Consider the following 27,626-nt stretch of genomic DNA (forward strand, 5'->3'; position numbering starts at 1 on the left):
AGCATCTGAAGTGTTTTTCTTAAGTGTGAATCTTATTTAACCTCGTGTGATAATGCGGAGTGTTTTTCTTGACTCCAGCAGTGTTAAGAAATGGTTCTCTGCACGAGTGCACGTGCACAGAAGAAGAGACATGTATTTCTGAAGGCTTCAGAGAACAGCTCTGATTCAACTTAAGACTAAACATGCTTTCAAATGCAGATATAAGGTGCAGTTTCGCAGACCCCTGCTTTTTACCCACATCTATATTCATACAGCTCTGCATGACAGATCAAGAATACGGTGAACACTGAATACATTCAAGACTTCAATGTATTCGTTTATGCAGCATGATCAGATTTCAGTTCATAATTCAGAAGAACTATACATACTTTTTAAAATTATAATTATTTATTTCTCAATTTACAATATAACAACAATAAAAAAATTCTACATTAAGTAGCTTAAGAGGTTTGTTTACTTAAAAATGAAAATTATGTCATTAATGACTCACCCTGATGTCGTTCCAAACCCGTGAGACCTCCGTTCATCTTCGGAACACAGTATAAGATATTTTAGATTTAGTCCGAGAGCTTTCAGTCCCTCCATTGAGAATGTATGTACTGTATACTGTCCACGTCCAGAAAGGTAATAAAAACATCTTCAAAGTAGTCCATGTGACATCAGAGGGTCCGTTAGAATTTTTTGAAGCATCGAAAATACATTTTGGTCCAAAAATATCAAAAACTACGACTTTATTCAGCATTGACTTCTCTCCCGGGTCTGTTATGAGCGCGTTCACAGCACATCCGGTTCGCGAACGAATCACTCGATGTAACCGGATCTTCTTGAACCAGTTCACCAAATCAAACTGAATTGTTTGAAAAGGTTCGCGTCAACAATAAGCATTAATCCACAAATGACTTTAAGCTGTTAACTTTTTTAACATGGCTGACACTCCCTCTGAGTTCAAATAAACCAATATCCCGGAGTAATTCATTTACTCAAACAGTACACTGACTGAACTGCTGTGAAGAGAGAACTGAAGATGAACACCGAGCCGAGCCAGATGACGAACGAAACATTGACTCGTTATATCTGTTGCACAAAGGAGATGCACCAGGATATATCTTAATAAGGCAAACTGGGGTCAAGTATATAAATTTATAATTTTGTTAAATCTTTTTGTCACTAGAGAATGAGAAAAAGTCACACTTGTATACAGCATCCCACTGATCATCATCAAAGTTACAACCAAGATCTTTTTGCCATACGCTTTTTAATGAAGTTAAAGATGACTCGGCTCGATCTCTTAAGATTGCATATATCTCAGATATTTACACTTTTCTCTAGAATGATTTCTAATTTAGATAGTTCCAGTGAGATATGACCAAGATTCCAAGAAGATCTCTAATCAAATGTCTAAGTTGTAAGTTCTTTATTGTCAATATCAAACTCACTTTTTAAATTCAGAAAAAGATTTAAGGGTGCCCTCTATAAGAACTTGCTTAAAAGAGAACTATACAAACATTTAAAACATTTTGGTGTGGTTTATTTTCCGTTCTTTCTGAAAATACACATCATTTCTGTGAAGCGTTTCTCTCTCTTGTACATTTTTCATGTTGTCTCCTTTGAGGTGAAACACTCAGTAAATCTTTGAACCTGAATCCTCAACATTTTAATCATTAAAATGACTTGACAAAGGCACTTTGAGTTTATAATTTAGAATTATAACTTAACCCTTTCTTACATTTTTCACCTTATGTACTGTATTACATTACATTACTATCTTGTTGTTAATTGTAAAGTTAAATTTAAACAAGTACTAATATTTATAGTATTTAAACATTAGTTATTCTGCATTGGTAGCATAAAAATCTTCGAGCCAGAGTTGTTTGCTGCTTCTTGTTTTATGCAATGACTACGCTGGAGGAAATCCAATTCACTTCTCTTTCCTCGTGTCAGGCTGTTAATATGTGTGGGTTTCGTATGGAGCTCTCATACTGACCTTGAAGGAAGAACAGTCTCACAGAGCAGCCACTATCATACAAAGACAGTCACGATCGGACTTCAGCGGCGCACAGATTACTTTCTTTAGGTCGATAAACCTACAGAAGCCAAGCCTCTGCAGCCCAGTGCTTCTATTAGTGTGAATGACTTTGTTTGCCATTTCAAAACTCAAGCTGTTGGAAAGATGTTCTTGGGAGCTGTTTAGAAGCGGCAGACATTCACAGATAAATCTATACTCATTACACAGTATACCCAGAGACCCCAGATGCATTTGGACCCTCGAGATGTACTTCAGAATGACTTTTATTTGCATTTATTTGAAAGGCATAAAGCGCAAACACACTTTTTTCATTACATTGCGACTTTTTGTGGTTGTGAGATGTTAATTAATGTTAGTAATTAGATTTTCTGCACCTGTGGTTCATCTCTTAGGACATCTGTGTGAACTTGAGGAGAACTGACTTCATACATCCACTAAAAATCACCTTGAGACCAGCTAATTGTCTAAATCGTTTTTGGCCACACTATTTTTGGTATTGAACCAATGTTAATGTTATGAAATGCTCATTGACATTTTGGTCTTGGCAGGCTGGCACTGTCTGGGAGCTGTTCATTTAGTCATAACCAAGCATCAGCTGCTAAATATGAGCGTCTAAAAATGTCTGCATGAAAACTGTGCCTTTCTTTTTTAGAAATCTGTTCCCCTGTGGAGACTCCATGGTGTGCATCATAGACGACCGAGAGGACGTGTGGAAGTTCGCTCCTAACCTCATCACAGTGAAGAAATACATCTACTTCCAGGGCACCGGCGACATCAACGCCCCACCGGGCTCACGAGAGGCCCAGATGGCCAGAAAAGGTAATGTTTATTTTCCCAGCGAAGATTAATTAACGATAATGCTCGGCAAACTGGAAATTAGCCCTAGTGTCTTCTGTCTGTATAACATGCTAACTTCTAAGGCAGAATCCTGAGCTAAAGTGAATTGTGAAAAGAGCGTCTCAAAGAACAAATCCAATAGGATTTTTTTTTTCAATAGGAATCTACAAACCCGATTCCAAAAAAGTTGGGACACTGTACAAATTGTGAGTAAAAAAGGAATGGAATATTTTACAAATCTCATAAACTTATATTTTATTCACAATAGAATATAGATAACATATCAAATGTTGAAAGTGAGACATTTTGAAATGTCATGCCAAATATTGGCTCATTTTGGATTTCATGAGAGCTACACATTCCAAAAAAGTTGGGACAGGTAGCAATAAGAGGCCGGAAAAGTTAAATGTACATATAAGGAACAGCTGGAGGACCAATTTGCAACTTATTAGGTCAACTGGCAACATGATTGGGTATAAAAATAGCCTCTCAGAGTGGCTGTGTCTCTCAGAAGTCAAGATGGGCAGAGGATCACCAATTCCCCCAATGCTGCGGTGAAAAATAGTGCAATATCAGAAATGAGTTTCTCAGAGAAATATTGCAAAGAGTTTGAAGTTATCATCATCTACAGTGCATAATATCATCCAAAGATTCAGAGAATCTGGAACAATCTCTGTGCGTAAGGGTCAAGGACGGAAAACCATACTGGATGCCTGTGATCTTCGGGCCCTTAGACGGCACTGCATCACATACAGGAATGCTACTGTAATGGAAATCACAACATGGGCTCAGGAATACTTCCAGAAAACATTGTCGGTGAACACAATCAACCGTGCCATTCGCCGTTGCCGGCTAAAACTCTATAGGTCAAAAAAGAAGCCATATCTAAACATGATCCAGAAGCGCAGGCGTTTTCTCTGGGCCAAGGCTCGTTTAAAATGGACTGTGGCAAAGTGGAAAACTGTTCTGTGGTCAGACGAATCAAAATTTGAAGTTCTTTTTGGAAAACTGGGACGCCATGTCATCCGGACTAAAGAGGACAAGGACAGCCCAAGTTGTTATCAGCGCTCAGTTCAGAGGCCTGCATCTCTGATGGTATGGGGTTTCATGAGTGCGTGTGGCATGGGCAGCTTACACATCTGGAAAGGCACCATCAATTCTGAAAGGCATATCCAAGTTCTAGAACAACATATGCTCCCATCCAGACGTCGTCTCTTTCAGGGAAGACCTTGCATTTTCCAACATGACAATGCAAGGCCACATACTGCATCAGTTACAACATCATGGCTGCGTAGAAGAAGGATCCGGGTACTGAAATGGCCAGCCTGCAGTCCAGATCTTTCACCCATAGAAAACATTTGGCACATCATAAAGAGGAAGATGTGACAAAGAAGACCTAAGACAGTTGAGCAACTAGAAGCCTGTATTAGACAAGAATGGGACAACATTCCTATTCCTAAACTTGAGCATCTTGTCTTCTCAGTCCCCAGACGTTTGCAGACTGTTATAAAAAGAAGAGGGGATGCCACACAGTGGTAAACATGGCCTTGTCTCAACTTTTTTGAGATGTGTTGATGCCATGAAATTTAAAATCAACTTATTTTTCCCCTTAAAATTATACATTTTCTCAGTTTAAACATTTTATATGTTATCTATGTTGTATTCTGAATAAAATATTGAAATTTGAAACTTCCACATCATTGCATTCTGTTTTTATTCACAATTTGTTCAGTGTCCCAACTTTTTTGGAATCGGGTTTGTACACGAATAAGAATAAAAGATTTCTCAAAGAAAAAATTTGCTGCTTTGACCAACCTGAAAATGACTTCTGTGTTAGCTCATACAGTGCTACATAATGGACAGTAGAGAGTAGACAATTTTTTCAGTTAAATTTTAAAGGAATCTTAAAGGAATAGTTTACCCAAATATCCAACCTGTAGATTTGTTTGTTTCTTCATGGGAACAGATTTGAAGAAATGCAGCATTACATCACTTGCTCACCAATGGATGCTCTGCAGTGAATGGGTGCCGTCAGAATGAGAGTCCAAACAGCTGATAAAAACATCACAATAATCCACAAGTAACCCACACCCCTACAGTCAATCACTGAACATCTTGTGAAGTGAAAAGCTGCGTGTTTGTAAGAAACATCATCAAGAAGTTCCTAACTTCAAGTGGTTGCTTCCCCCTAAAATACGAGTCCTCTATCCATAATATCGCTTTTTCCAGTGAAAAAGTAGTCTTGTCTGAATCAGGAGAGAAATATGCACAGATCAAGAACTGTTTATGAATGAAAACAAATATGTAAGTGGATTTTGATGTGAAAGAACATCAGGGGGTGGTTGTTTTCACTGGAGGAAATTATTGATTATGGATTTTGACCAGTAGCAATAGTTAAAACACCTTTTATTCTGACGGCACCCATTCACTGCAGAGTATCCATTGGTGCGCAAGTGAAGATGTAAGGCTTAATTTCTCCAAATTTGTTCTGATAAAGAACTTATCTACATCTTGGTTGACCTTAGGGTGAGCACATTTTTAACACATTTTAATTTTGGGGTAAACTATCACTTTAAAAATTTGGTTAAAGTAAATATAAAATGCTGTTTGGAGCAGTCGTCTTGACAGGAGGCAGCCCACTAGATATTGGAACACAGCTGATTGTCTTCTGTTCAGTCTATCAGTGTGAATTCTTTTGAGTATTTCCTGGTTCATTTCTATTACAGATGAATATTGCTCATTATTGCTTCAAGTATTACTGAAGAAGTGAATTAGATTTGCTTCAACTTTTTTTGGGTGGAAAAGTAGTTTGCTCTCCAGCAGGGAGGATTTAATAAGAAGCGATGGTGGTGTTTTAATAAAGGCGCGTGTGCGTGACCTCTCTGTGTGAGCTCTGCAATAATCTGCTTACCAGAGGAGAGGAGCGCACTGCATTTTACAGCAGCTCCAGGAAACACTCTGCCAGCGGAGGTCAACGTGCCAACCAGCAGCGGCATCTATTAAACTGATTTGCTCCTGCACAAACTAAAGAAAGTTCACAGCCTATGCAGAGGCTCTGTCTGTCAAGAGCTGTTTGAAGTGAGTCCCTGCGGGCTGGACACACGGGGAACAAAGTTACAAGAACTTTAGAAATGTGTGTTTGTGAACTCAGTTCACTGGGTGGAGAGGGGTTCAAGTGGAGCTTCTCTTTTGAAGGTTAAAGCATGTTTGTGGTTGACCTTCTGTCTGTACATCTTGTGAGAGATGTACAAAACCACATAAAAAAAAAAAATCAATTAGTGAATGGTTGTCTGACTAACCAGTGGTCTAGTGCAGTGGTTCTTAACCTTTTGACTATAAGGCCCATTGCATTTGAAGGCTCTTAGTCTTCTAGTTAACTCATTAAAAGTAAAATAATTAAATTTCAGGGTTCCAGAGATTTTAAGAGCTTAATGTTCTTCAGCGAACATTTAATGATTCCAGTTTTTAAGCTCTTGCAATAATTAGTAAAACTGAACAAAAAGGAAACTTTGTAATGTGCTTGTGTTGAGTGTCTGTGTTCACATACAGTATCGTATGGAGCATTTGGCTGTATACTTTGAGCTTAATTCAATAATTTACCTGACTTAGGTGTAGAAATCACACTTTTGAAATTAGGTTTTCAAAGACAGTGGGAATCCTTGTTCTTCAAAAGAAACAGTTGTTAAAGAGTGATAATAAATATCTTGATTTTTTTGTTGTTTCATTTTATTTTAAAGCTTATTTTGTCTTATTTTAAGTCATCTTGATGCCTCCTTGGTAGTTTTTTGAGCCCCCCAGCAGGGTTATTATTGTTAACTAAGTGTGCGTCTCAATCTGCTCCCTTGTTCAGTAGTCAAGGCACTGATCAGGGCTGTCTCAATCGCGAAATCCTTCCAGTGCACTGAAACGTTCACTCTCTGAAAAATCCCACAATGCATCGCAAATTCGAGGGAGCATTGGTGCTCACTATGCTCCATTACTGGAAATAACATCACATTTTTTCTAAAGCGTGAAACATGAACCACACAAGCCAATTCAATAAATATAATGACACGCAATAGAAGATTTGAAAAGACAAACCTGTTTTAAAAGGTATTTCAGCATAAACACACATCGCTAGACAGGTAATGAACACATCTAATATTTACATTTATAATTAATATTCGGCTGGAATGTTGTAAGAACCTGTAACAGAACAATGTGTTTAAAGAGAATAAAAAAAATAATATCAAGAAGAGATCGGTCTTCCCTGGTGTTTATTAATTCCAGTGGGGACGTTCTACTATGTTGTCTGTTGACGTTGTATGTAGTCATGTCGCCGGAAATTGAGTGATCACTGTCCCAGTGTGCAGTGAGCCAGGAAATTTGTTAGTGACCGGATTCTTGTACATGACATACTGATTCACGAGCTCGGGAGCTGATTGAGACGCACCCTAAAACTGGCTAGTGTGTTCTAAGTTTGTCACACCACAGAAAAATGTGGTTGGCCATCCAGCCAAATTTGAATGGCAAAAAACAAACAAACTGCCAAGTAAATATGGTATCAAAATGTTGAAAAATAAGCAGTATTCTCTGGTCTCAAACGCTGGGGGCGTGTCCACTGGCTGCACTCAAACCACGCCCACTAGCGGGGAAGCGGCCATCTCTCAAAACTGTCTACCTATAGCAGATTAATTTAAATAAGGAGACCGTGCTGTCTTGTAAATTATCGCAACTAGGTATTATGTGTTTACATGAGGAAGGCATAGCTAGCTAGCGATTCAAAAGCATAAGGAGCCGTCTGCTCTCTATAGCTCTCAGTGTACTTTGATGTCAAACACCGATCGGTCTGCGCAGCGCTGTTTCAAGTCGAACACATGTCTTGTAGTTTTGGGAAAGGGGCCGTGCTCAGTGGCTCGATTGCATCACTGAGTCACGGAATCATTTTAGCCCCGCCTCAAAAAATACTGATTACGAAAATGGTGAAAAGCAGTTTAATGGTCTACCTCCAAAATTGAGTACTACATAGGTCACAGTCTTTGTAAGATGTTTCAGCAATCCATTTCTAACATTAATAATGGGTTAAGAAGCAGTTCTCAGAATTGACTTTACACAGACTTTAAAGTATTAATCATAAAAAATTTAGTGGTATCTCGATACTACAATACAGTGGCATGTGAAAGTTTGGGAACCCCTTGCAGAATCTGAGAAAATGTGAATAATTTTAACAAAATAAGAGAAAACATTTTTTTATTACTGTCCTGAGTAAGATATTTTACATAAAATATGTTTACATATAGTCCACAAGACAAGTAGACCATCCAGGTAACCACACACAGCATTAAAGGAGACATATTATGCCCCTTTTTACAATATGTAATATAAGTCTCTGGTGTCCCCAGAATGTGTCTGTGAAGATTTAGCTCAAAGTACCCCTCAGATCATTTATTATATCATTTTGAAAATGCCTATTTTGACTGGAAGCAGAAACATGCTATTTTTGTGCGTGTCTCTTTAAATGCAAATGAGCTGCTGCTCCCCGCCCCTTTTTCCAGATTAGAGCTGTGCCATTACAGCTCATACCTGCTAAAAAACATCTGTTTTGGTTCTGATTATCATATTTATTGCGCTGAAATTATGCGTTTTAAACTCTATCAGTTAGTATTTTTCTGAAGTCCAATAGACAGCAGTGCGGCGGTGGCTTGAGTCTGTGGTGATTTATCGCTGTGTTGTCACTTAGTTGGTGAGACTCTGATGCTATAAAGTAAATAAACAATGTCCCAGTCCTTTACTCTCACAATGATCTTATTATACTCATTTGCAACTTTAATAGGGCCGTGATTTCCGCGATGCAGAAAATACAGACGGAATTGCGGAATCCATTCATAAAAACAGAATTTACTGTATAACATGGAATTTCATGGAATTTGTCTTATTTTTAATGAATAAATAAAAAAACGGTCAGTACACTTAAATCAAATTGTGATATAGACTAGTGTCTGTGAGTCTGTGTTCTGCATGTTCATTTGATTACCAGAAAATGCCCAACACAGAATTTGTGAAAAAAATATTATTCATTATTATTATTTATTCATTTTAGATGGTTACATTTGGAAAAGCTGTGCTTCTTGCATAAACCTACCCCTGTTGGTTTGGCAGTAGCTTTCTTGCCCTACACAGTTACCTTGTTTAATTTCTTAATTCAGGTTATTTATATTTTGTTCTGTTTGTGTTTTTTAAGTTATTTATAATAAGTGAAGTTTACAGTTAAGTGCACTGATGTCAGACTCATTTTGAATAATAAAGTTTATTGTTAAATTGTTAAATACCCTGCTTCCATTACATAAGCCTATTTGTCACATAGTGACACACAAGTGTTTGATCACCACATTTGAGTTATCATTGCAAAAAATATGTTTATGTATATACTGTATTCTATATACAATACCAGTCGAAAGTTTGGACATACGAATGAGAAGTGTGTTAAAACTTTTGACTGTACTGTACTCTTATATAGCCTACACATAAAGAATATCAGCCGATATATCGATATTGGTCTTTTTTTTACTCCCTAATATCGGTATCGTCATTGGCTCAAAAAAACCCATATCGGTTGGGCTTTAGTTAAAATTTCAGATATAGGGTTTTCTGAGTGCATACATCCGATTAAACTTAGAGATTAAGGGGCTGTAAAGGACATTTTTTTAGATGCTTGCAGAAAAAGGCTTACCAAAGCAAAGTGACTAGATGAATCTGTTTCATGTTTCTCTGGTTGGTAGATGCACCGGGGACCTGATTATAGCACTTAAAACCTGGAAAAGTCAGATTTTCATATTTCACTTTTAAGAACCAAGGGTTCCCAAACTTTTGAAGGGGTTTATTTCAATCATTTCAGCTATTTTTTTTTTTCTATTGTGGACTTTATGTAAATATCTTTTATGTAAAATATCTTACTCAGGACAGTTATAAATAAATTATCTCTCTTATTTTGTTAAAATTATGCACATTTTCACAGATTCTGCAAGGGGTTCCCAAACTTTCGCATGCCACTGTTGCACTGCACCCTAGTGGGCCCCAGCTCTAGTAGGTCTGAAACCCTTTGTATGCAATGCAAATATATGCAATATTTGTATAAAATATTGCCTATACTATATATTCTGTATTGTAAATATTTTTTATTTATTTTTGTTAACTCTGTATTACAACTATTTGTGCAATTCATTGTATATACAGTAGAAGTGCTACAAGTAAGACATTTAAAATTTCTTCAGAAAATTGTTTCATTAATACTCAAGAGTTGTACTTTGAGCATAATTTCTGTTATCATGCTGTAGGTAACCAGGCTGGTCGGCCTGCAGAGAACTTGGAATCGTCAGGACAGGAGGAACAGAGAAACAGCCTCAGGAAATCCAGCAAGGACCCCAAAACTGGGCATGAGGAGTCGCCCCCCTCTGCCACTGCCACTCAGGGAGCATCAGCCAATGAGAGGACACACCCCGCAGGGGAACGGCCCAATGACAGCACAGATTTAAATGACAAGAGTAATGTGAAAGCGGAGGGGGAGGGCAGCTCAGGTGTGACGTGTACCTCAGGTGAGACGGACATCCCAAACACTGCTGCTGACGCCGCTGCCAACGACCTGGATTTTGACCTTTCCAGCGACAGCGAAAGCGAGGGTAAAACCGGATTATCTGACAGCGATGGTGAAGCCAAACAAAGCCAAACAAAAACAGAGGAGTGTAAAAGCAAAGAGGATGGTGGGGAAGGGGACAAACAGAGGACCGAGGGGGACGATGTCCCAGAAACAGATCCCGAGGGTCTCAGTGATTTGGGCAACGGCTGTTCTGACAAGAAAGAAGTGGAAACAGAGTCTCAAAACAGCGAGCAGTCAGGCGTCACCATGGGTGAGGAGTCTTTAGATCACAGTATGGAGGATGAGGACGATGAGGAAGAGGAAGACATTGACCAGGACGACCACCTGATTTACTTGGAGGAGGTTTTGGTTCGCATCCACACTGAGTATTACTCACGCTACGAGGCCTTCCTCAGGAAAGAGAGTTCAGAGAGTCCGGACATACGGAAGATCATTCCCGAACTGAAGGGCTGCACTCTGGCGGACACCACCATCATCTTCAGCGGCCTGTATCCCACCAACTATCCAATGGAGCGTACGAGGGAGTGGTACCACGCCAGGGCGCTGGGTGCCAAGCTTGCCAAGACCCTGGTGCTCAATGCCAAAGACCCAAACCGCACCACTCACCTTATTGCTGCACGCGCAGGTGAGTCTCACATGCTTCAAACACCAGTTACAAAGGGATGTTTGTAAAAGTGACTAGTTGTTGGGTTTATTGAATAACTAGTTTCAATTCTGTTATTAATTACTCACCCTCATGTCGTTCCAAACCCGTAAGACTTTCATTCATCTTCATAATAACATTCTTATATTATTATTATTATTATTATTATTATTATTATTATTATTATTAATTAAATTATTATTATTATTTTCTAGTCATATATACTGTATAACCACAACTTTTTTGGCTAACTTGTGCAGCCCTTCAAACTGGAACAGCAAATATTTATTTATTTATTTTTTGTATTGGTATAGCAATTTTTATCAGAAAAATCACAATTCCCCTAAATTTTCAGCTCTAATGTCCTGTATAATTAAGCTGATTTGGGGTCAAATCCTCTACACATCAATCAGACATATTTCTTACTTATACAAGGACGTTTAATTGTAGATATTATATAAAGGGTATTCAAAAATATTTTGCACCAAATTACCACAGTCCTCAAAAACAGTTTCCTGACAGGTTTGTCTGCTGGTGTGTTAAATGCAATTCTGATGTCACTCATATCTGGTTAAATCTGTTATATTTAAATGGCACTAATCGATGCTCTGGTTGAGATTTATTATGATCCGTTTGTTAATGTGATGAGCAGATCTCATAGAGGTGTTGATTAGTAATTTTTTAAGCCATATATGACTGATTGGTGCATTATGTATCATGAGTAGAGGAGATGAACTTTGTCTCAACTCTCTGCTAATCAGAGAGGTCAATACAAATGATGGCCAAAGTAAAATGATTAGCGCTTCAAACCATGAAACCATCACACATTTGTTTTGTGTCACTTCTGGGCAGGTATGTTTCTATCTAATTGCTCGTTATCTATAAGAGAGTGTGACGTTGTCAGTTCTCACCTGTTTGTAGCAGCACAGGATGACACGTGTTCCTGTACAGTCCAGGTGTGACACAGCACCTGTCAGAGATGTCTCTGGTACTGTGATGTCCTCTTTTGTGCAGCTTGACTGACTGTAGACACTCCAGTCAAAACATTTCCAACAGAAGCACAAGGGCTTTGCTTTAAATGCACAGCACAATTTTAATTATGTGTGTCAGTGAGGATGTCAGAATGTGACATTTACTGCTGATTATAACAGCCAGAGTTTGCAATACAATGTGAATCAATGACATGATAAATATATATATATTTTTTACTATTCACATCTATTAATAATTAAAAAAAATACTAATGTGTTAATATATTAATAATAAATATATATATATATATATATATATATATATATATATATATATATATATTTATAATTATAATTTTTTTTTTTTTTTTTTTTTTATACTTTTTGGGGGAGTTAAGGTAAAAAGTCTTGGGGAAAAAAACGTGATATTTTAGAATTATTTCCTAAGAAATGAGTGATAGAGTTTTAAATTATTATAATTTGAAAAAAAAAATCAAGCAAACAAACAAACAAAAACACAAAGTAATAAACATTTGTCATTCTAATATGCTGATTTATGAGTGTAGAAACTTTTGAAAAAAAAATGAAAATTAGCCCATGAATTACTCACCCTCAAGTCCTCCTAGGTGTATATGACTTTCTTCTTTCAGAAGAATCCAGTTTGAGTTATATTAAAAATTGTCTTTGATCTTTCAAGCTGTTTAATGCCACTCAGCGGGTGTTATAGTGCTTCAGTCCAAAAGAAGTGAAATAAAAAGCGCCCATCCTTAATAAAAAGTGTCTCACACGGCTCCGGGGGGTGAACAAAGTCTTCCTGTAGCGAATCGATGTGTTTTTGTAAGAAAATACAAAAATACAAAGTACGCAAATTTCGGACAAGTTCTTCTGGGTAATTCTTCAAACAGCAGCGTACTTGATAACATCAGTCAGCTCACCTTGGCTACTGCAATTTTCCTCACTGTATATTTACAGTAAGACGAAATAGGATATCAAATACCACTGCCTCCTTTCGTTTTCATTTAAACATAATAATAGCCGCAGAAATGTACTTAGTTCAGGGAAAGTGTATATATACAGCCTACATTACAATGCAACGAAATATTATATCAATTGCTTTTTATTTTCATTTTAACATATAGATAAATTGAATAAAGACCAAAGATTACCTGTCAGATTTACCCAAAACGAATTATATTTTATTTTTAACCGCTAAAGAGACATCAGCAAATGTCAGAAGGTCTAGCCGAGTTGAGACTGCTCTCGGCGGATACATGAGCACCGAGCTCCCGCTGATCGTGTGGAGCTGATCGTCTCTGAAATCAGCGAAACACATTTTTAAATAGGCGCTGTCTTTATAAATAAACCACATATTTGAGTTTTAAACAACTACATTTTTGCCTGAAATACTTTTAAAACTACATTTCATGATACAATAACAGTTATATTTTGAAAATTATCCAAATAAATGGTGGTTGAAATCGCAATGCTGCATGAACTCAACCAGTCAGCATGCTCAGCCCCCAAGTCCCGCCCCCGAAAGTTCCAGACCTTTGAAAAAGTACTAACGTTACCTCGCGAGCAGGGACTTTCTGAGGGGCATTTTTCGACCCGGAACTTTATTTAGATCCTGGTTCCTGCGGTGGAAACACACTGAGTACCAGCCCAAAGTCCCTAGTTCCTGGGTAAAGTTCCAGCGGTGGAAACACGGCTTTTGATTCTTTTTTTCAGGATTCTTTGAATAAAAAGTAAAAAAAAAAGAGTATTTATTTAAAATAGAAATCTTTTCTAACAATATACACTGCCGTTCAGAAGTTTGTGGTTGGAAAATTGTTATTCTCTTTTTCTTTTCTTTTTTTTTTTGAAAGAAATTAAAACTTTTATTCAGCAAGGATGTGTAAAATGTATATGGTTACAAAAGATTTATATTTTGAATAAATGCTGTTCTTTTTAACTTTTTATCCATCAAAGAATCCTGAAAAAGTATTGCAGTTATATTAGAATGATTTCTGAAGGATCATGCGACACTTTAGACTGGAGTAATGGCTAGTGGAAATTCAGCTTTGATCACAGGAATGAATAAGATTTTAAAGTATATTAAAATAGAAACCATTATTTTAGATTGTAATAACATTTTGCAAGATTACTGCTTTTTTTCTGTATTTTTGATCAAATAAATGCAGCCTTGAAGAGACTTCTTTAAAAAACATTATAAGTCTTACTGATCCCAAACTTTTGAGCGGTATACATACATATATGTGTGTGTGTGTATGTGTATGTGTGTGTGTGTATGTGTGTATATCCAGTATATAATTTTTATTCTTTTTTTCACATTTTGACTTAATTTTAACATTCGAAAGATTATTATTTATTATTTTAATTATTATTTTGTCCTTTCCTTTATTGTGTCTTATTTGTCATTAAGTGAAGTATCATGCAGATCATATAGTTTATGGTACTTTGTTATTTTAGCATCATCCTCTTCTCTGCCAGAATGACTTCTGCAGCTGCCTTTTCTCTCTAAATTCATTATGCAGAGTGTTAATAACCATAGCGGAAGCAGCAGAAGGTCAACATCAAGTCTGACACACAGTCTGAGCTTCGTGAACTTTATTTATTCAAACTCAGATGAGTCTGTTGTTCCTCATCTGTGCTCATCTCAACACTCTGCCCCTGAAGAAGCCCACACACACTGAGACACAGACTTGGACGATCAAGTGCAAACGTAATTACTGTCGAGCGCTGTCTAATTGGCCACCATTAAAGCATTAAGCAAACATTTCCACACTCCAGTGTCATCACATTGTTGTTTTAACCGTTATCATCCCCCTCGTTCATCCGTCAGCGCCCTCAGCTCTGCCAAACACCACGACCACAAGACAGTTTTAATGTTGAGCCGCTAATGAGAGGAAGAGTGGAAGGAAATCCATAAAGCCAGACGGGAGAAAAAAAGAAGCAGAGAGCTGCCAAACTTTCTCTCCCTGTACTTTAGATTTTTTTGACAGCTTTTCACAGATCTCAGCCTTTGCTGCCAGATTATTTGTCTGGTGGCTGGCTTGTGTAACTGCGTGGATGTCCATCTCGCTCTCTGATCCCTCGCTTATACAGACACAACTGCACACATGATCAATTCAGACGAGAGCGGCCACACAGGACGTTCTGTAATGGAAGGCAGTAGGTGGCTGTGAGCAGATTTAATTCATGTCCTATTTGAACCGACATGATTAGTGCTGTTTGAGAGGACAAGCGTTACTTTTGCTCAAGGCATGACACTTATTTTAACTACGCTGGGAGAGAAGTATATATGCATGAAGATATAGACCGCAGACAGAGACAGAGTTGTGCAGCAGTGCTGTTTATTCATCATCATACGTACTGATTGTATTTTTGGTTTGATGCATTAAGTTGCGGAGGGATTGCAAACACTGAAATCAATGCAAATTGATTTAATAATATTTTCTGAAGCTATCCACTTCATCAAGATGTTTTGATAATTAAATTCCACTGTAACAGCTATTGTAGAAAGTTTTCATAGATCAAATTTTGATTCTCTTGAGTGTCTTTTATTGCAGATATTTTATAAAGTTTTATAAAATAATACACTACCATTCAAAAGTTTTGGGGACTTTTAAATATATTTGAGAAAAGTCTCACCAAGGCTGCTTTTATTCGATAAAAAGGGCAATAAATACAGTAATATTGTGAAATATTTTTACAATTTAAAATAACAGTTTTCTATTTAAAGAATGCTGATTTACTGCTTAAGAAACATTTCTGATTATCAATGTTGAAAACAGTTGAACCGAATTGACGCCAAATTTTTTGCTAATTTTAAAGTGAAAGTAAATACGCATCGCGCTTTTAAGCTATTTAAAAGCAAAGGAAAACTCAAACGATCTAAAAACAAACAACTGCTTGATGCCAAATTTCCGCTAATTTGAAAGTGAACATAAAATTTGCACGGTGCTCTTACAAGCTATTTAAAGAGATGAGAGATAAACCCCGGAGATACCGGTATTACTGGTGTTATAACACGTTGATTATCTGGTGGGAAAATTCCCTCACCGTCACAACCCTACTGGACTTTAGTGGCTGTTTGAATGCATTCAACCGCATGAGCGTCCACAATATCAGCACAATCAGGTCGAATGCATTTTCGCCTAGCTCTGGAAGTGGTCAAAACTGGACAAGCGCTAAACATTTTAGTTCCCGTTCACACCTGTATTTAGCATCGTCCACTTGTGATCAGATTGACCAAAACACATATTAATATCAGGTGTAAACGGGGCCTGATGTCCGTCATCAGTCCCAAACACTGACTGTGTAAACGTGACTATAATGCCCCTGTAGCCTGTGCTATTCCGTTTTATAACTTTGTAGTTTTATGAACTTTTCAAACTTTGAATGTATTCTCAATAGCCCCGAGCAGTGATTGCGGTGGAGGAATAGAAAAATGCATCTTGGCAATTTGAATTTGGTGGTAAACAAGTTTTTTTCTTTAATCCCAGTTTTCTTCTGACTACATTTTCTTGCTGCTGATAGTGGAGTGAGAAACATCGGGCAGAAAGGTACACATGGAAAGTGTGGTGTTGTTTATCTGAGTTGTTTCCGTCAGGTACCGAGAAAGTTCGTCAAGCTCAGGGCTGTAAACATCTCCATGTGGTGAATCCTGAATGGTTGTGGGCCTGTTTGGAACGCTGGGAGCGGGTCGAGGAGCAACTCTTTCCTCTCAAAGAGGACTATAACAAATCACACAGGTATTTATCTCTCGCAGTCTCTCTTTCTCTTCTCTTCTGTCTGTCTGTCCTGCTTTTCTTTATCCTTTAAGTTCACTTGTGCCTTTCAGCATAAAGATTGTAAAAACAGCATTCTGTTTTGTTGGTATTTTCTGTCGTGTCATTGTGCTTTTCACTCGCTGAATTGCAACACTCATGAATAGAATGACAAAACCTTGGCAAGAAATCTTTCAGCTTGTTCTGAATTATAAGATTGAGTTACACAAAAATCACTCTCATTTTGTTCCAAATGCACATGACTTTCCTCTGTGTAACACAAAAGGAGACGCCTAGCAGATTGTTAAAGGAAAGTGAACTGTGTCCAGGACTGTCATGCAAGATTTTCAGTCTGTTTACACAAAGTTATCACTTGGCTTCAGAAGGCTTTATAGCACATAACTACACTATAACCTTTGTTACCCTTTAAGGCCCATTCACACCAAGAGTGATAACTATTATGCTAAAGATACAGTTTTAAAAATCATTAAAAAATAGGGCACACTAGGGGTGTGTGATATGACGAGTTTTGATCGTGGACGATTAAAATGTCTCCATGTAGTATCATGCAACCGCGCACATTCTATCAGTTGCAGTTCTGCTGCATCCATCTCAATGCTGTACAACGCCACATACATTCACATCAATTGTTATCTCTGCGGTAGAGATACACTCACGGGACACTACATTACTTGCATGTGCTTTAATGCATTGCCGGTTAAACATTTCATTTGCGTTCATTTCATTAGACACAGTTGGTAATGTCTAAAATGAAAGTAAACAGTTGAGAGAGAATCAGATGCTTGCTTGTCTTAAATCCACATTACTAATCAGACCTGTTAACACTTCCGTTTTGCCTGGGAGTCTCCCGTATCTCCTGCGCCCCTCCTGTTTTGTTATTTCTCCCGCGAAACTCCCATAATTTTCGTGGCCCGAACCTCATTATATGAATAATCACATCTATATATTATCCCAATGTTGTCCAGTTGCCAGGTCTTGTGTGAAATGCATCCTACTCACACAAATGATACATCATAAAAATTTCAACCCATTTGTGACCTTAACCTGGCAACCTAAAACCCAGTTGCACTGTTGATATGTGCACAGATAGCAGACGAGGGAATCAAGCGAAATGGGAGGAGAAGACTCGGGTGGTGCTCCAGTGAAAAAAAACAAAAAACATGTACATTTAACTTTAAAAAGTCTATGCATGACCTGGTGTTTCATTTGTATCTGAAATGAGGAGATGTGAACATTACAGAGCTCTAAACACTCTCATGCAGTGTATGTTACATTCATACTTAGTTTATTTATGGTTTATGTGTGTTTTTTAAGTAATTTCCAGTTAATAAAGTGTCTGAATGATGCAGTGCTAAATGACATAGCATTTATTACAGTAACCTATAGAAACTAAATATATTTTCTTCCTTAATCTGTGATAAAAATGAAAAAAAAAAAAATTGTAGTATATAAACAAATAATCAAATGGACAATTAGGAAAATACAGGAAAAAATATTACAGAATACAAAATTTTTCATCGGTATATCTGATTTAGCCAATTAAAAGAGATCAGGGGAAAAAAACTGTCAATTAGAGAGAAAAAACTCCCTGATTTTGGTGCCCAAATGTTGACAAGAATGGTACTAAACATGCTGCTGATTCTCATTAAAGGGATAGTTGAAAATTAAATTTCTGTCATTATTTACTCACTCATATGTTGTCCCAACCTGTAATAATTTTCTTTTTGGTCCTAAACACAAAAGAATATATTTTGCAGAAGATATTGTGTGTAACCAAACAGTAGCTGGTGCACATTGACTTTGATAGTGGGGGGGGGGGGGGATACTGGGGACCAGCAACTGTTTGGTTACCCACGTTCTTCAAAATAACTTTTATGTTCAGCAGAAAAAAGAAACCCATTTAGGTTAAAAACAACTTTTGAGTGAGTAAATGATGGTCTAAAAATAAAACGCTGACAGAATCGACAGACAGATGACAGAATTTTCTTTTTTGTGCGAACAATTTTTTTAATGTTAATAAAACAAAAAAACTTAGAGAAAAATGACTCACTGCTCTTAACTGAAGAACTTTAATATAGTTGCTTAAATTAAAATTAATGTATAATTAATGTATATAGTGTATAAAGTGTTTTATTTTAAAGTGCCCCTATTATGGATTTTTGAAAATTACCTTTCATGCAGTGTGTAACACAGCTCTAAGTGAATGAAAACATCCTGCAAAGTTTTTAATCTAAAAGTGCACTGTGTATACAGTTATTGTCCTTTAAAAGAAAGAGTTGACACTGAGTCATGTAAACGAGTCATTTTTAAAACGACTCTTTAGCTGTTTCAAGGTGACGTCAAACTGAAACATTAGCATATTTATGCCCGCCCACTTGTTGTGCGTGCAGACCCGGGAAAACTTGAACCTCTCCTCCCTCAAACACCGTGGCGGATAACTGTGGAGAAGACGCTGTGCTTTCGCTGTGAGGGGAAATCCATTAGGGTACAGTTAGGGAATGTCGAAAAACTACCAACTAATTTTCTTCTCCAACTCCAAAATCATTCAAAATCGCTGCAGGAGCACTGACCCAGTGTTTACTGTGTGGGGGTGTAAGGATGGTCAAACACTCTTTCCAAAAAAAAATTTAAAAAATAAATGTAAACAACGATGTAGGATGATTTTGCGCATCGCAAAGCTAGACAAGACGAGCAAAAAGTGAATACATTTTTTTTTTTTTTTAAATGACCGCTTGTTATATAAGTTGAAACTGATCAATTATTTGCGACTGAAGAAAGGGAGACATGAACATCTTGGGTGATGTGGGAGTGAGTAAATTTTCAGACTGCGTCATCAGACCAATCACCGCAGTTAAGCGTCACGCAAAGGAGGAGTTTGGAAAAATGAATCATTAAATGAATCCTCTGGGAGTCATTGAGCAAAAAAGGAAAAAATAAATGCACCAAAATATTAACCTTTTATTACCCATAATAGGGGCACTTTAACATTTGTTACTGCTAAATACACCCACTGTACCTGAAAATAAAGCACTGTTTGTTTTATTTGTATATTATGTGTAGTTGTAATGTGTATCTTTGTTCTTATTTTCTAATAACAAAGATAAAATAATGATAAAGATTTTTATCTTCACCCACTTTGGCCTAAATATCTGCCCTTCTTTTTTTATTTGATATTTTGTTACCTTGAAAGGCTTTGTTTTTAAAATAGGGAAATTAGTTTGGCTGTACTGCTCAGACAACTTGCAAAATAGTAAAACCAACATGACAAAGAATCGTGATATAATCGTGAATGTGATATTTCTGAAAAAAGAAATTGTGATATGATATTTTTACCATATCGAACATTACCATCTGTTGGTGTGGACTCAATATTTGTTATTGTTTTAGTCATCCTAATAATTGTTTTTAGTGTGAATCAACCTTTACATGCCTTTTATGCACTTTTTATGTTCATTATTTCTGCTGTTCCATAAGCGCCACCTGCTGTCAGAGAGTGAATTTGCGTTTTCGTTCAGCCCGTCTGCTGTTTTTGTTTCGTTCATATGTTTAATATAGTATAGTTTGTTTATATGAATTGATTTAAGAGATTTTTTTAGTATTATTTATTTATTTGATTCGGAATTTGTTTTAAAATTTAAATTTTGTTTTGTTATTTGACACATTTCAAGTTTACAAGGAAATGTATAGCATTTTTTTCTGAGAAATAATAAAAGGACACCTTTTCATCTTAAATCTCATTTTGTAAAACAATAAAATTGTGGGAAAATCGTATCATGAAACCAGTATCGTTAATCGTATCGCATCGTGAGTTGAGTGAATCGTTACATCCCTACTTAAATTCCAAAAGAAGTGTCTAATTTTATTGTTACTATACAGTACTTCACTCGTCCCCACCTCCAACTGTTGGGGGTCATTTTGGACCCGAAAAAGTAAATGTGAAAATGACTACAAACTGTTGTTTTTTTAAAGCTTAGGAGGGTTTATTTTTAAGATTAGAGGTTAAATATGATCTCTTTTACTGTAGGAGCAATAGTCCCGCCATGTTTCCAGACATCCCCGCGTCTGTCCCGAAGCCTCTGTTCCAGGCCCCTGCTGTCCAGCAGAAGCCCCAGCCAGCGCCGGAAATGAGGACGTATGACCCCGTCACCGGCAAACTGATCCGCCGGGGTTCTCAGGCCTCCCGCCCACCCTCTTATCTGCACTCGCACGGATCGTCCATGTCAGCCAAAGGAGATCTCTCCAGCCTCAGGTACTGCATATGTTTTGTGCATTTATGTTTATGTTTGCCGCAGCTCATACTGATGTTCATCAAATCCAGTCACTGAATATCTGATACAGTAATGAACTCAAGGTTGTATCAGAATCATGAATATGTTTTACGGGTCTTTTTTCAGTCTTAAGAGCAAGGGAATGTAATGTTGTATTATATAATGTTTTATTATATATTTATTAGGCGTCTGTATGAAATCCCAGTGGGTAATGTGCCTGGTTGGTAAGAACTTCCCTGATGGCGTTTAAGCGGTCTGTAGCCTGTATGCTGTGCTTGCCTTTTCTTTCCCGGCTCGTATTGGATTTTTCATGCAGTCTATTTCACATTAATCTCTAAGCTCTAAAAAAAAATCTGAGAGAAATAAAGCATTGCACCTTGGCAGCTCTGAGATTGTGAAACAGAAATTATTAGCAAACTTCATCAGCACCTTTGGCCATTGCTGTGACAAGGGAATAATAAAAACAAGCCTGTAAATGCTGATCGAAAGTGAGGAAGAAAAAACGTGCCTACTGTGTCGGCATCTGACGAGGAGAGAAATAAATTAGAAAAGAAATAGTTCACCTGCGGAGCAGTCATTATTTACTCATATGTTGTTCCTCTGTGACTTCCTCTCTGCAGTGGAGTACAGAAGGAAACTTTTGAAGAATATCCTCCCCACTTTTTTTTAGTATAATAAAACTTTAGAAGATATATGACTTTAGAAGGCTTGGAATATAACCAGAGTTGTATAGACCATTAATGATATGTTAATGATGCTTTTTTTATATGCTGAGCTCCATAACCAATTAATTTTAAATGTATGTTAAAGAGTGGGTAATGTTATTCTTGGTGTTCCACATAAAAAAAGAGTTTTGCAGGGTCTTTCATTCATTCATTCATTCATTCAGCCAGTGTTCAAAACTATCTCCTTACCTCACAATAGTAAGTTGGCCCTCAGTTGGTCAGAACAAAAGTGGCAGACATGTTACTTGTACAGATGACAATATCCAGTGATAATTCTTATTTGGATCCTACTTCCAAGACATAGAATCTGTGATTCATAAGTGCAAGTATCCACACCGGACACATACTCCTCAAAACATTGCATTCATCTGTACTGAATAGCCGTGCCGACCCACGTAAAGAAGGTGATTTTGCAAATAACTGCAATTTCAGGTTTCAAACAGAGATGGCGATAAAGATGCAAAAATTACAGACTGCAGCTTTATGTATACAATTTAATAATTAGAATTTTATTTTTTAATTATTTTAAAATATATAGTTTATTATTGTACATTTTTCTCACATTTAAACACAAATCTGCACTAGCGTTTTGCACTTTGGGTCGTTATTTTGAAAGAAATTAAACCTTATGTTGCGAGGACATGCTAAACTGATCAAAAGTGGAAAGACATTTACATAGTTAAAAAATATTTTAAATAAATGCTGTTCTTTTGAACTTTCAATTTATCAAAGAATTCTGAGGAAAAAAAAAACATTTATCAGTTTTCACAAATTATGAAACAGCACAACTCCTTGAACACTAATAATAATAAGAAAAATTTTTTGAGCAGCAAATCATCATATCAAAATGATTTCTGAAGGGTCATGTGACACTGAAGAAATATATTATAAAATAGAAAACAGTTGTTTCACAATGTTAGTGTTTTTACTGTATTTTGATCAAATAAATTATGAGCCTGGCTGAGCCTATGAAATTTCTTTCAAAAACATTATCTTACTGACCTCTAACTTTTATGCAATACATATACAAGGTTAAAAGGGTTGAAAATAATTTGCCACTAAATGTCTAAGAAAACCAAAGGAAAAACACTCGTATGCATGAGATATATGATAAAAAGTTAAGATAAAGCATTGGCCCAATGTCAGCTGGCCTGCAGCTCTTTCACACTGACCCAACCACAGTCGGCAAGCCCTGGGTTTATAACAGCATGAGGCTGAGTAAACAATGGAAATTAGTTTTTTTTGTTTTCTTTAATGCCATTTCCATATGAATAATGCAGATCTGCTGTCAGGGCTTCCTTCCTGTTATTTGACAGTTACAGTAGACAAGTAACTTAAATTTATCAGTTTTTATAAAAGCTATTCTGTGTGGTTTGAGGCAACAGCAGAAAATCTAATTTTTTAGGTGACCGAAACAAATCCACTGAAGGTTCAGAAATGAGCTTATTAGCATAGTAATGATTCCAATGTGCTGTTTATAATCTATCTTCGAAGCTGTTTACTCTCTATTGTTTACCACTCATATTCACTTTTTCATGCTGATCCATAACCTGCATGTCAGTTGTGACACTTAAATGAGTGGCGTGGCAAAACTGCATATTTCCATTATAATCAGTAAAAGCTGCCTTCGTTCACACACTAAAAGGCACCTATATACTTAACTGAAATCGAAAAATGAACAAAATTAAACCAAAAAGGAATTCTTTTGGAGTTTGTTTCTGTAGTTTAAAATGGCTTGCCAAGATGAACTTTCAAGATCTCAGTTTCTGTTTTGATTCCTTTTTTTGACGTGGAAATCTTCTCCATGTTTATTTCTTCTTTAATTTCTCAAGTGTCGACACAATCATTTTCTGTTTAACTTTAGCATAGAATTTCTGACAATACCTAAAATGCTGAATTTTTTATTTTTTTTGGCTTAACTCAATTTTGGTTGATATACATTTCCTTTTGTTTAGAAACAACACCAAGTTTCTCATGTTATTTTTGTTTTGGTTACTTTTAATCATGAACTAAATAAAGAACTAAATAAACATAAAAATAAGTGAATCTGTTGTATAAAGCACTATATAAATCAACTTTACGGGATTTTAGTGGAGTGCCAAATTCCACAACTGGTGCAAACATATAGACATTGCTGCAGTCAGATGCTTTCTTAACTGCTGGTTTCTCACTGCTGTCTTTATGTTGTTTATTTCATTATTGAGAAGAAAGCATGCAGTACATATTCATCAGCGTCGGGATGTTCTCTAACGGTGCTTTTCCACTGCGTGGTACGACTGGGCTTGGCACGGCTCAGTACGGTAAGGTACGGCTCGGCTCTTCTCGGTTTGCGTTTCCACTGCGGTTGAGTACCGATTTAGAGTGGGCGGGATTATTAACATGTCATTATAGTTGCGCCGCCTCTACTGTTGTGGCTCCTGAAAAACTTTTTCATTTCGTGTCGCCCCATCAAGCTATCGCTGGACCTGCTCCTCAGCTATCAACGAGAGGAACGTCTGTACTTCCTCAACAACTTCTAAACGAAGAATGAAAAAGAACTTTGAGTATATCTGGGCCTTAAAATTGGGAGATCTAGTTTTGTTGTGACGTACCAAGCAGGTCACAATTTTTTTTTTTAACCAGTGCATTGGACACCCATAGTGCCAATCCTGCTCTCACATATCTACCTTTGATTTTGAAACAAAGCTGGAGGAATCGATTGGCTGGTTTAGGTGCGGATTATAGTTGGATCTCATCTCTGCAGGTAGAACACCAGGAGAAAGATTGGGCATCCTCTCCTGTCTCTCGTTCTCTGTTAACCGCTCTCAGCTTGATCTCAGAGTCCTTCCATTTGTCTTATTTCTGCCTTATCCTTGCACTAGCTGTCCATGTAGGGGGCCACAAATTTAATAAAGCAATCTTCTGTCCTTGAGGAACAATTTACAAGAGTTCACAGCTAAATTTGATATTTAAACCACAGCTCTTCCTGACTGACTCTCCAGACAGATACACTCGGGTCGCCTGCAAGCTGAACTAATATATGGTAATGAGCGCTCAGCCCTGCGCGGCCCATCTGGAGCAGGCCTGATGTGTTGAATGAATAGCCGGACTGCATGGAGCCCTGTTACGACATGTCACATGTAGGCTGGCAGTGAGTGCTCTTGCACTGCTGATGAGAGGATGTACTGGTCTCCAGGCAACAGGGCTTGTTGAATAGTTCAAGAACGGAAAATGAGAGGACACAAGCGTAAATACAAAATTACCCATGTTCCTCTTTTGTTGCTAGGTAGCAAAAGAGAAAATAACTGTATGTGCCACCAAAACATGTTTCTAGGGGAATGGGTAGACGAACATCTAAAAACTTTGCTAATTTGAGAGCTTCCATGTTTATGAAAAACATGGAAATACCTGGAAATATCAGTTTTCTGCTTTTCCTCTGCCCAAGATCACTGCAGAAATATATAAAATGTAGCAGATTTCAAATGGGCCTGAACACGACAGAAATGAGGTGATGAACTATCAGTGTATTGCTTTCCAATTAAAGGTGATGTATGTAATTTTTTGACCGTACGAATGTATAAAAATTCCATACTATGTCTGCAGATATTCAGGAAACAATCCTAGTTCACATACATGTTTCTCACAAAAACAGTGCTACAGCCAATTATTCTGTGTCAGAATGTCTGGTTTTATTTTTATTTTTTTGGTCTGTGTGACTTTGCCCACTGCCAGTTTACCCAATAGTATTTCGACACCCCGGGTTGCCAGTTGGTGGAAAACACAGCGTATTGCTTCTATGGAAGCCAGCAGATGAACTGGATCACACATTGCAGGTTCGACCTAAAAATACCTCAACATCCATCTAAAAACTTCTATGACAAAGAATATTAAAGCTCAGAAAAATCAACTCAACTTACAAAAAAAGGCTCGCCGCCTTCCATTGTCAATTGCGTTCTTGTTGCGTGTCCTCAATCTGGCAACCCACGTGAGTTTCAAGTCTGAGGAGGAGGGGCGGGAGAAACAACTCTCTCCAGTGTTTTGAATTTGGAATGCAGTAACTGTTACAACCACTAGCTGTCAATATTACATCCTGCACCTTTAAAACACGGCAAAACACATTATCGCATTCAGTATGAATTCTGACTGAGCATTTAATAACTGACATTTGTGACATGACCCTGATCCAAAATCAAGGGGAATGATTTAACAAGGTTTAAAAAAAAACACTGGGTGGATCTTTATCATTATAGGGTGGCTGTTTTAGTTTCTCAATGATGTTATGACTTTTGAAATTCTGTTTATCTTGGAAATCTGACAGTAAATGGTCAGAGACTCATCACACCTGGATTTTCTGATGCTGCTCTGTCCAGCAGAGCTCCCAGAATCCTCTGCCGTCTAGTGTCAGTCACGCGCTCTCTCATATCCGCAGGAGGAGACAGTTTCTAAGCTGGGTTTCTCCTCTGTGATTTCAGAGTTTGTTTGCTTTACAGACCAGTCTACACCTCTCACTCCGAACGTTTTTGGATTCAGTTTCTACAGAAACCATTGAGCCGTCCACAGCAGTTAAACATTTGATTGGATATTTCAAAGCATAGATATGCTGCTTAAATGACTGTTGCTAATTACCATGTTATATCACTGTACCTTCTCTACACTGTGAAAGCAGTTTTTTTTTCTTTTCTCTTACTGTTTCCTACAACCGCAGACAGTGTTTTGACAATGTAATGACAGTAGGTTGGCTAGTGATGATTTCCTGATGAGCTTGACCTGACATGTTGCGAGTCAGCATTTTGCATCTAGGTCTTCTGTTACTCTTGAGTAACAGAAATTTTACAAAGTATTTATTTAGGTCAAAACAGACCTAGATTTCGAAAATTGAATGCAGATTTTGGATTCAAGTTTTTAAGAACTCATTAATTAAAAATGCGTGTTCAATACTTTTGTAACGTGAAGGTTCGGTATGTGGTGGTAGATCACTCTTTATGATAATGAACAGCAGAATGGAGACAGAAGACTTCCACAAGCGGCACTTTTTACTGAACACCGTCACAACAACAACACTTCCTTAAACACAGCCTTTCACGTGACGTCACTAACCAATCAGAAGCAAGGACTTAGACTGGGATAAACGTGAGTGAATCAGATAGGCAGATTCAGCAGAATATCCTTACTGCATTAAATATGTAAACACATAAAGGTGTAAATAATTAACTGACTAAACATTGTAAATATACTTCTAGTATATTAACTCAAATATAAATCATATTAAATTCTAAGCATTACAACTTTCCAACATGAAATATGAACTCCACTTCTAAACCTTACATTTCCTCCCCCACCCACAAAAGAAACGTCCCCGTTTCCCATCAAATAAACAAGTAACAGTCACCACAGCAATAAACCAACTGTATCAGTTCAGAACATAGTCCTTAAGGAATCTTGGAGGTCTAACTGAACGTTTCCCAGGGCGTAGCAAAGAACCAGAAGCCTGAGGAGTGGAGGGGACAGTGTCAAACTGGCCTACTGGGCCAAAGGAGGGAACTGAGCAAGACTGAGTCAGGGGAGATGTTCCGGGCAGCGTCTGATGACGACATAGAGGCGTACTCAGAAACTGTAACGTGTTTCATCAGGAAGTGTGTAGAAGATGTAGTGCCGACAAAAACAATCCACATCTACCCCAACCAAAAACCGTGGATTAATAGCGATGTTCGAGCAGCCTTGTCAGCGCGGACATCCGCTTTTAAATCCGGAAAC

General features: G+C 37.4%; 1 protein-coding gene across 1 annotated transcript in view; it reads left to right on the plus strand.

Annotated features, from left to right (window-relative positions):
* Positions 1-27,626, plus strand: part of ctdp1 (CTD (carboxy-terminal domain, RNA polymerase II, polypeptide A) phosphatase, subunit 1) — a 120,950-nt gene that overhangs the window by 8,642 nt on the left and 84,682 nt on the right. Inside the window, exons 7-10 of the mRNA XM_042745228.1 lie at positions 2,679-2,845; positions 10,177-11,121; positions 16,723-16,864; positions 20,925-21,149. Of these exons, the coding sequence (XP_042601162.1) occupies positions 2,679-2,845; positions 10,177-11,121; positions 16,723-16,864; positions 20,925-21,149 (1,479 nt within the window). The remainder of the gene's footprint in view (positions 1-2,678; positions 2,846-10,176; positions 11,122-16,722; positions 16,865-20,924; positions 21,150-27,626) is intronic.

Source organism: Cyprinus carpio, chromosome B19, assembly GCF_018340385.1.
Source record: "Cyprinus carpio isolate SPL01 chromosome B19, ASM1834038v1, whole genome shotgun sequence".
In the NCBI taxonomy this organism is placed as follows: Eukaryota; Metazoa; Chordata; class Actinopteri; order Cypriniformes; family Cyprinidae; genus Cyprinus; species Cyprinus carpio.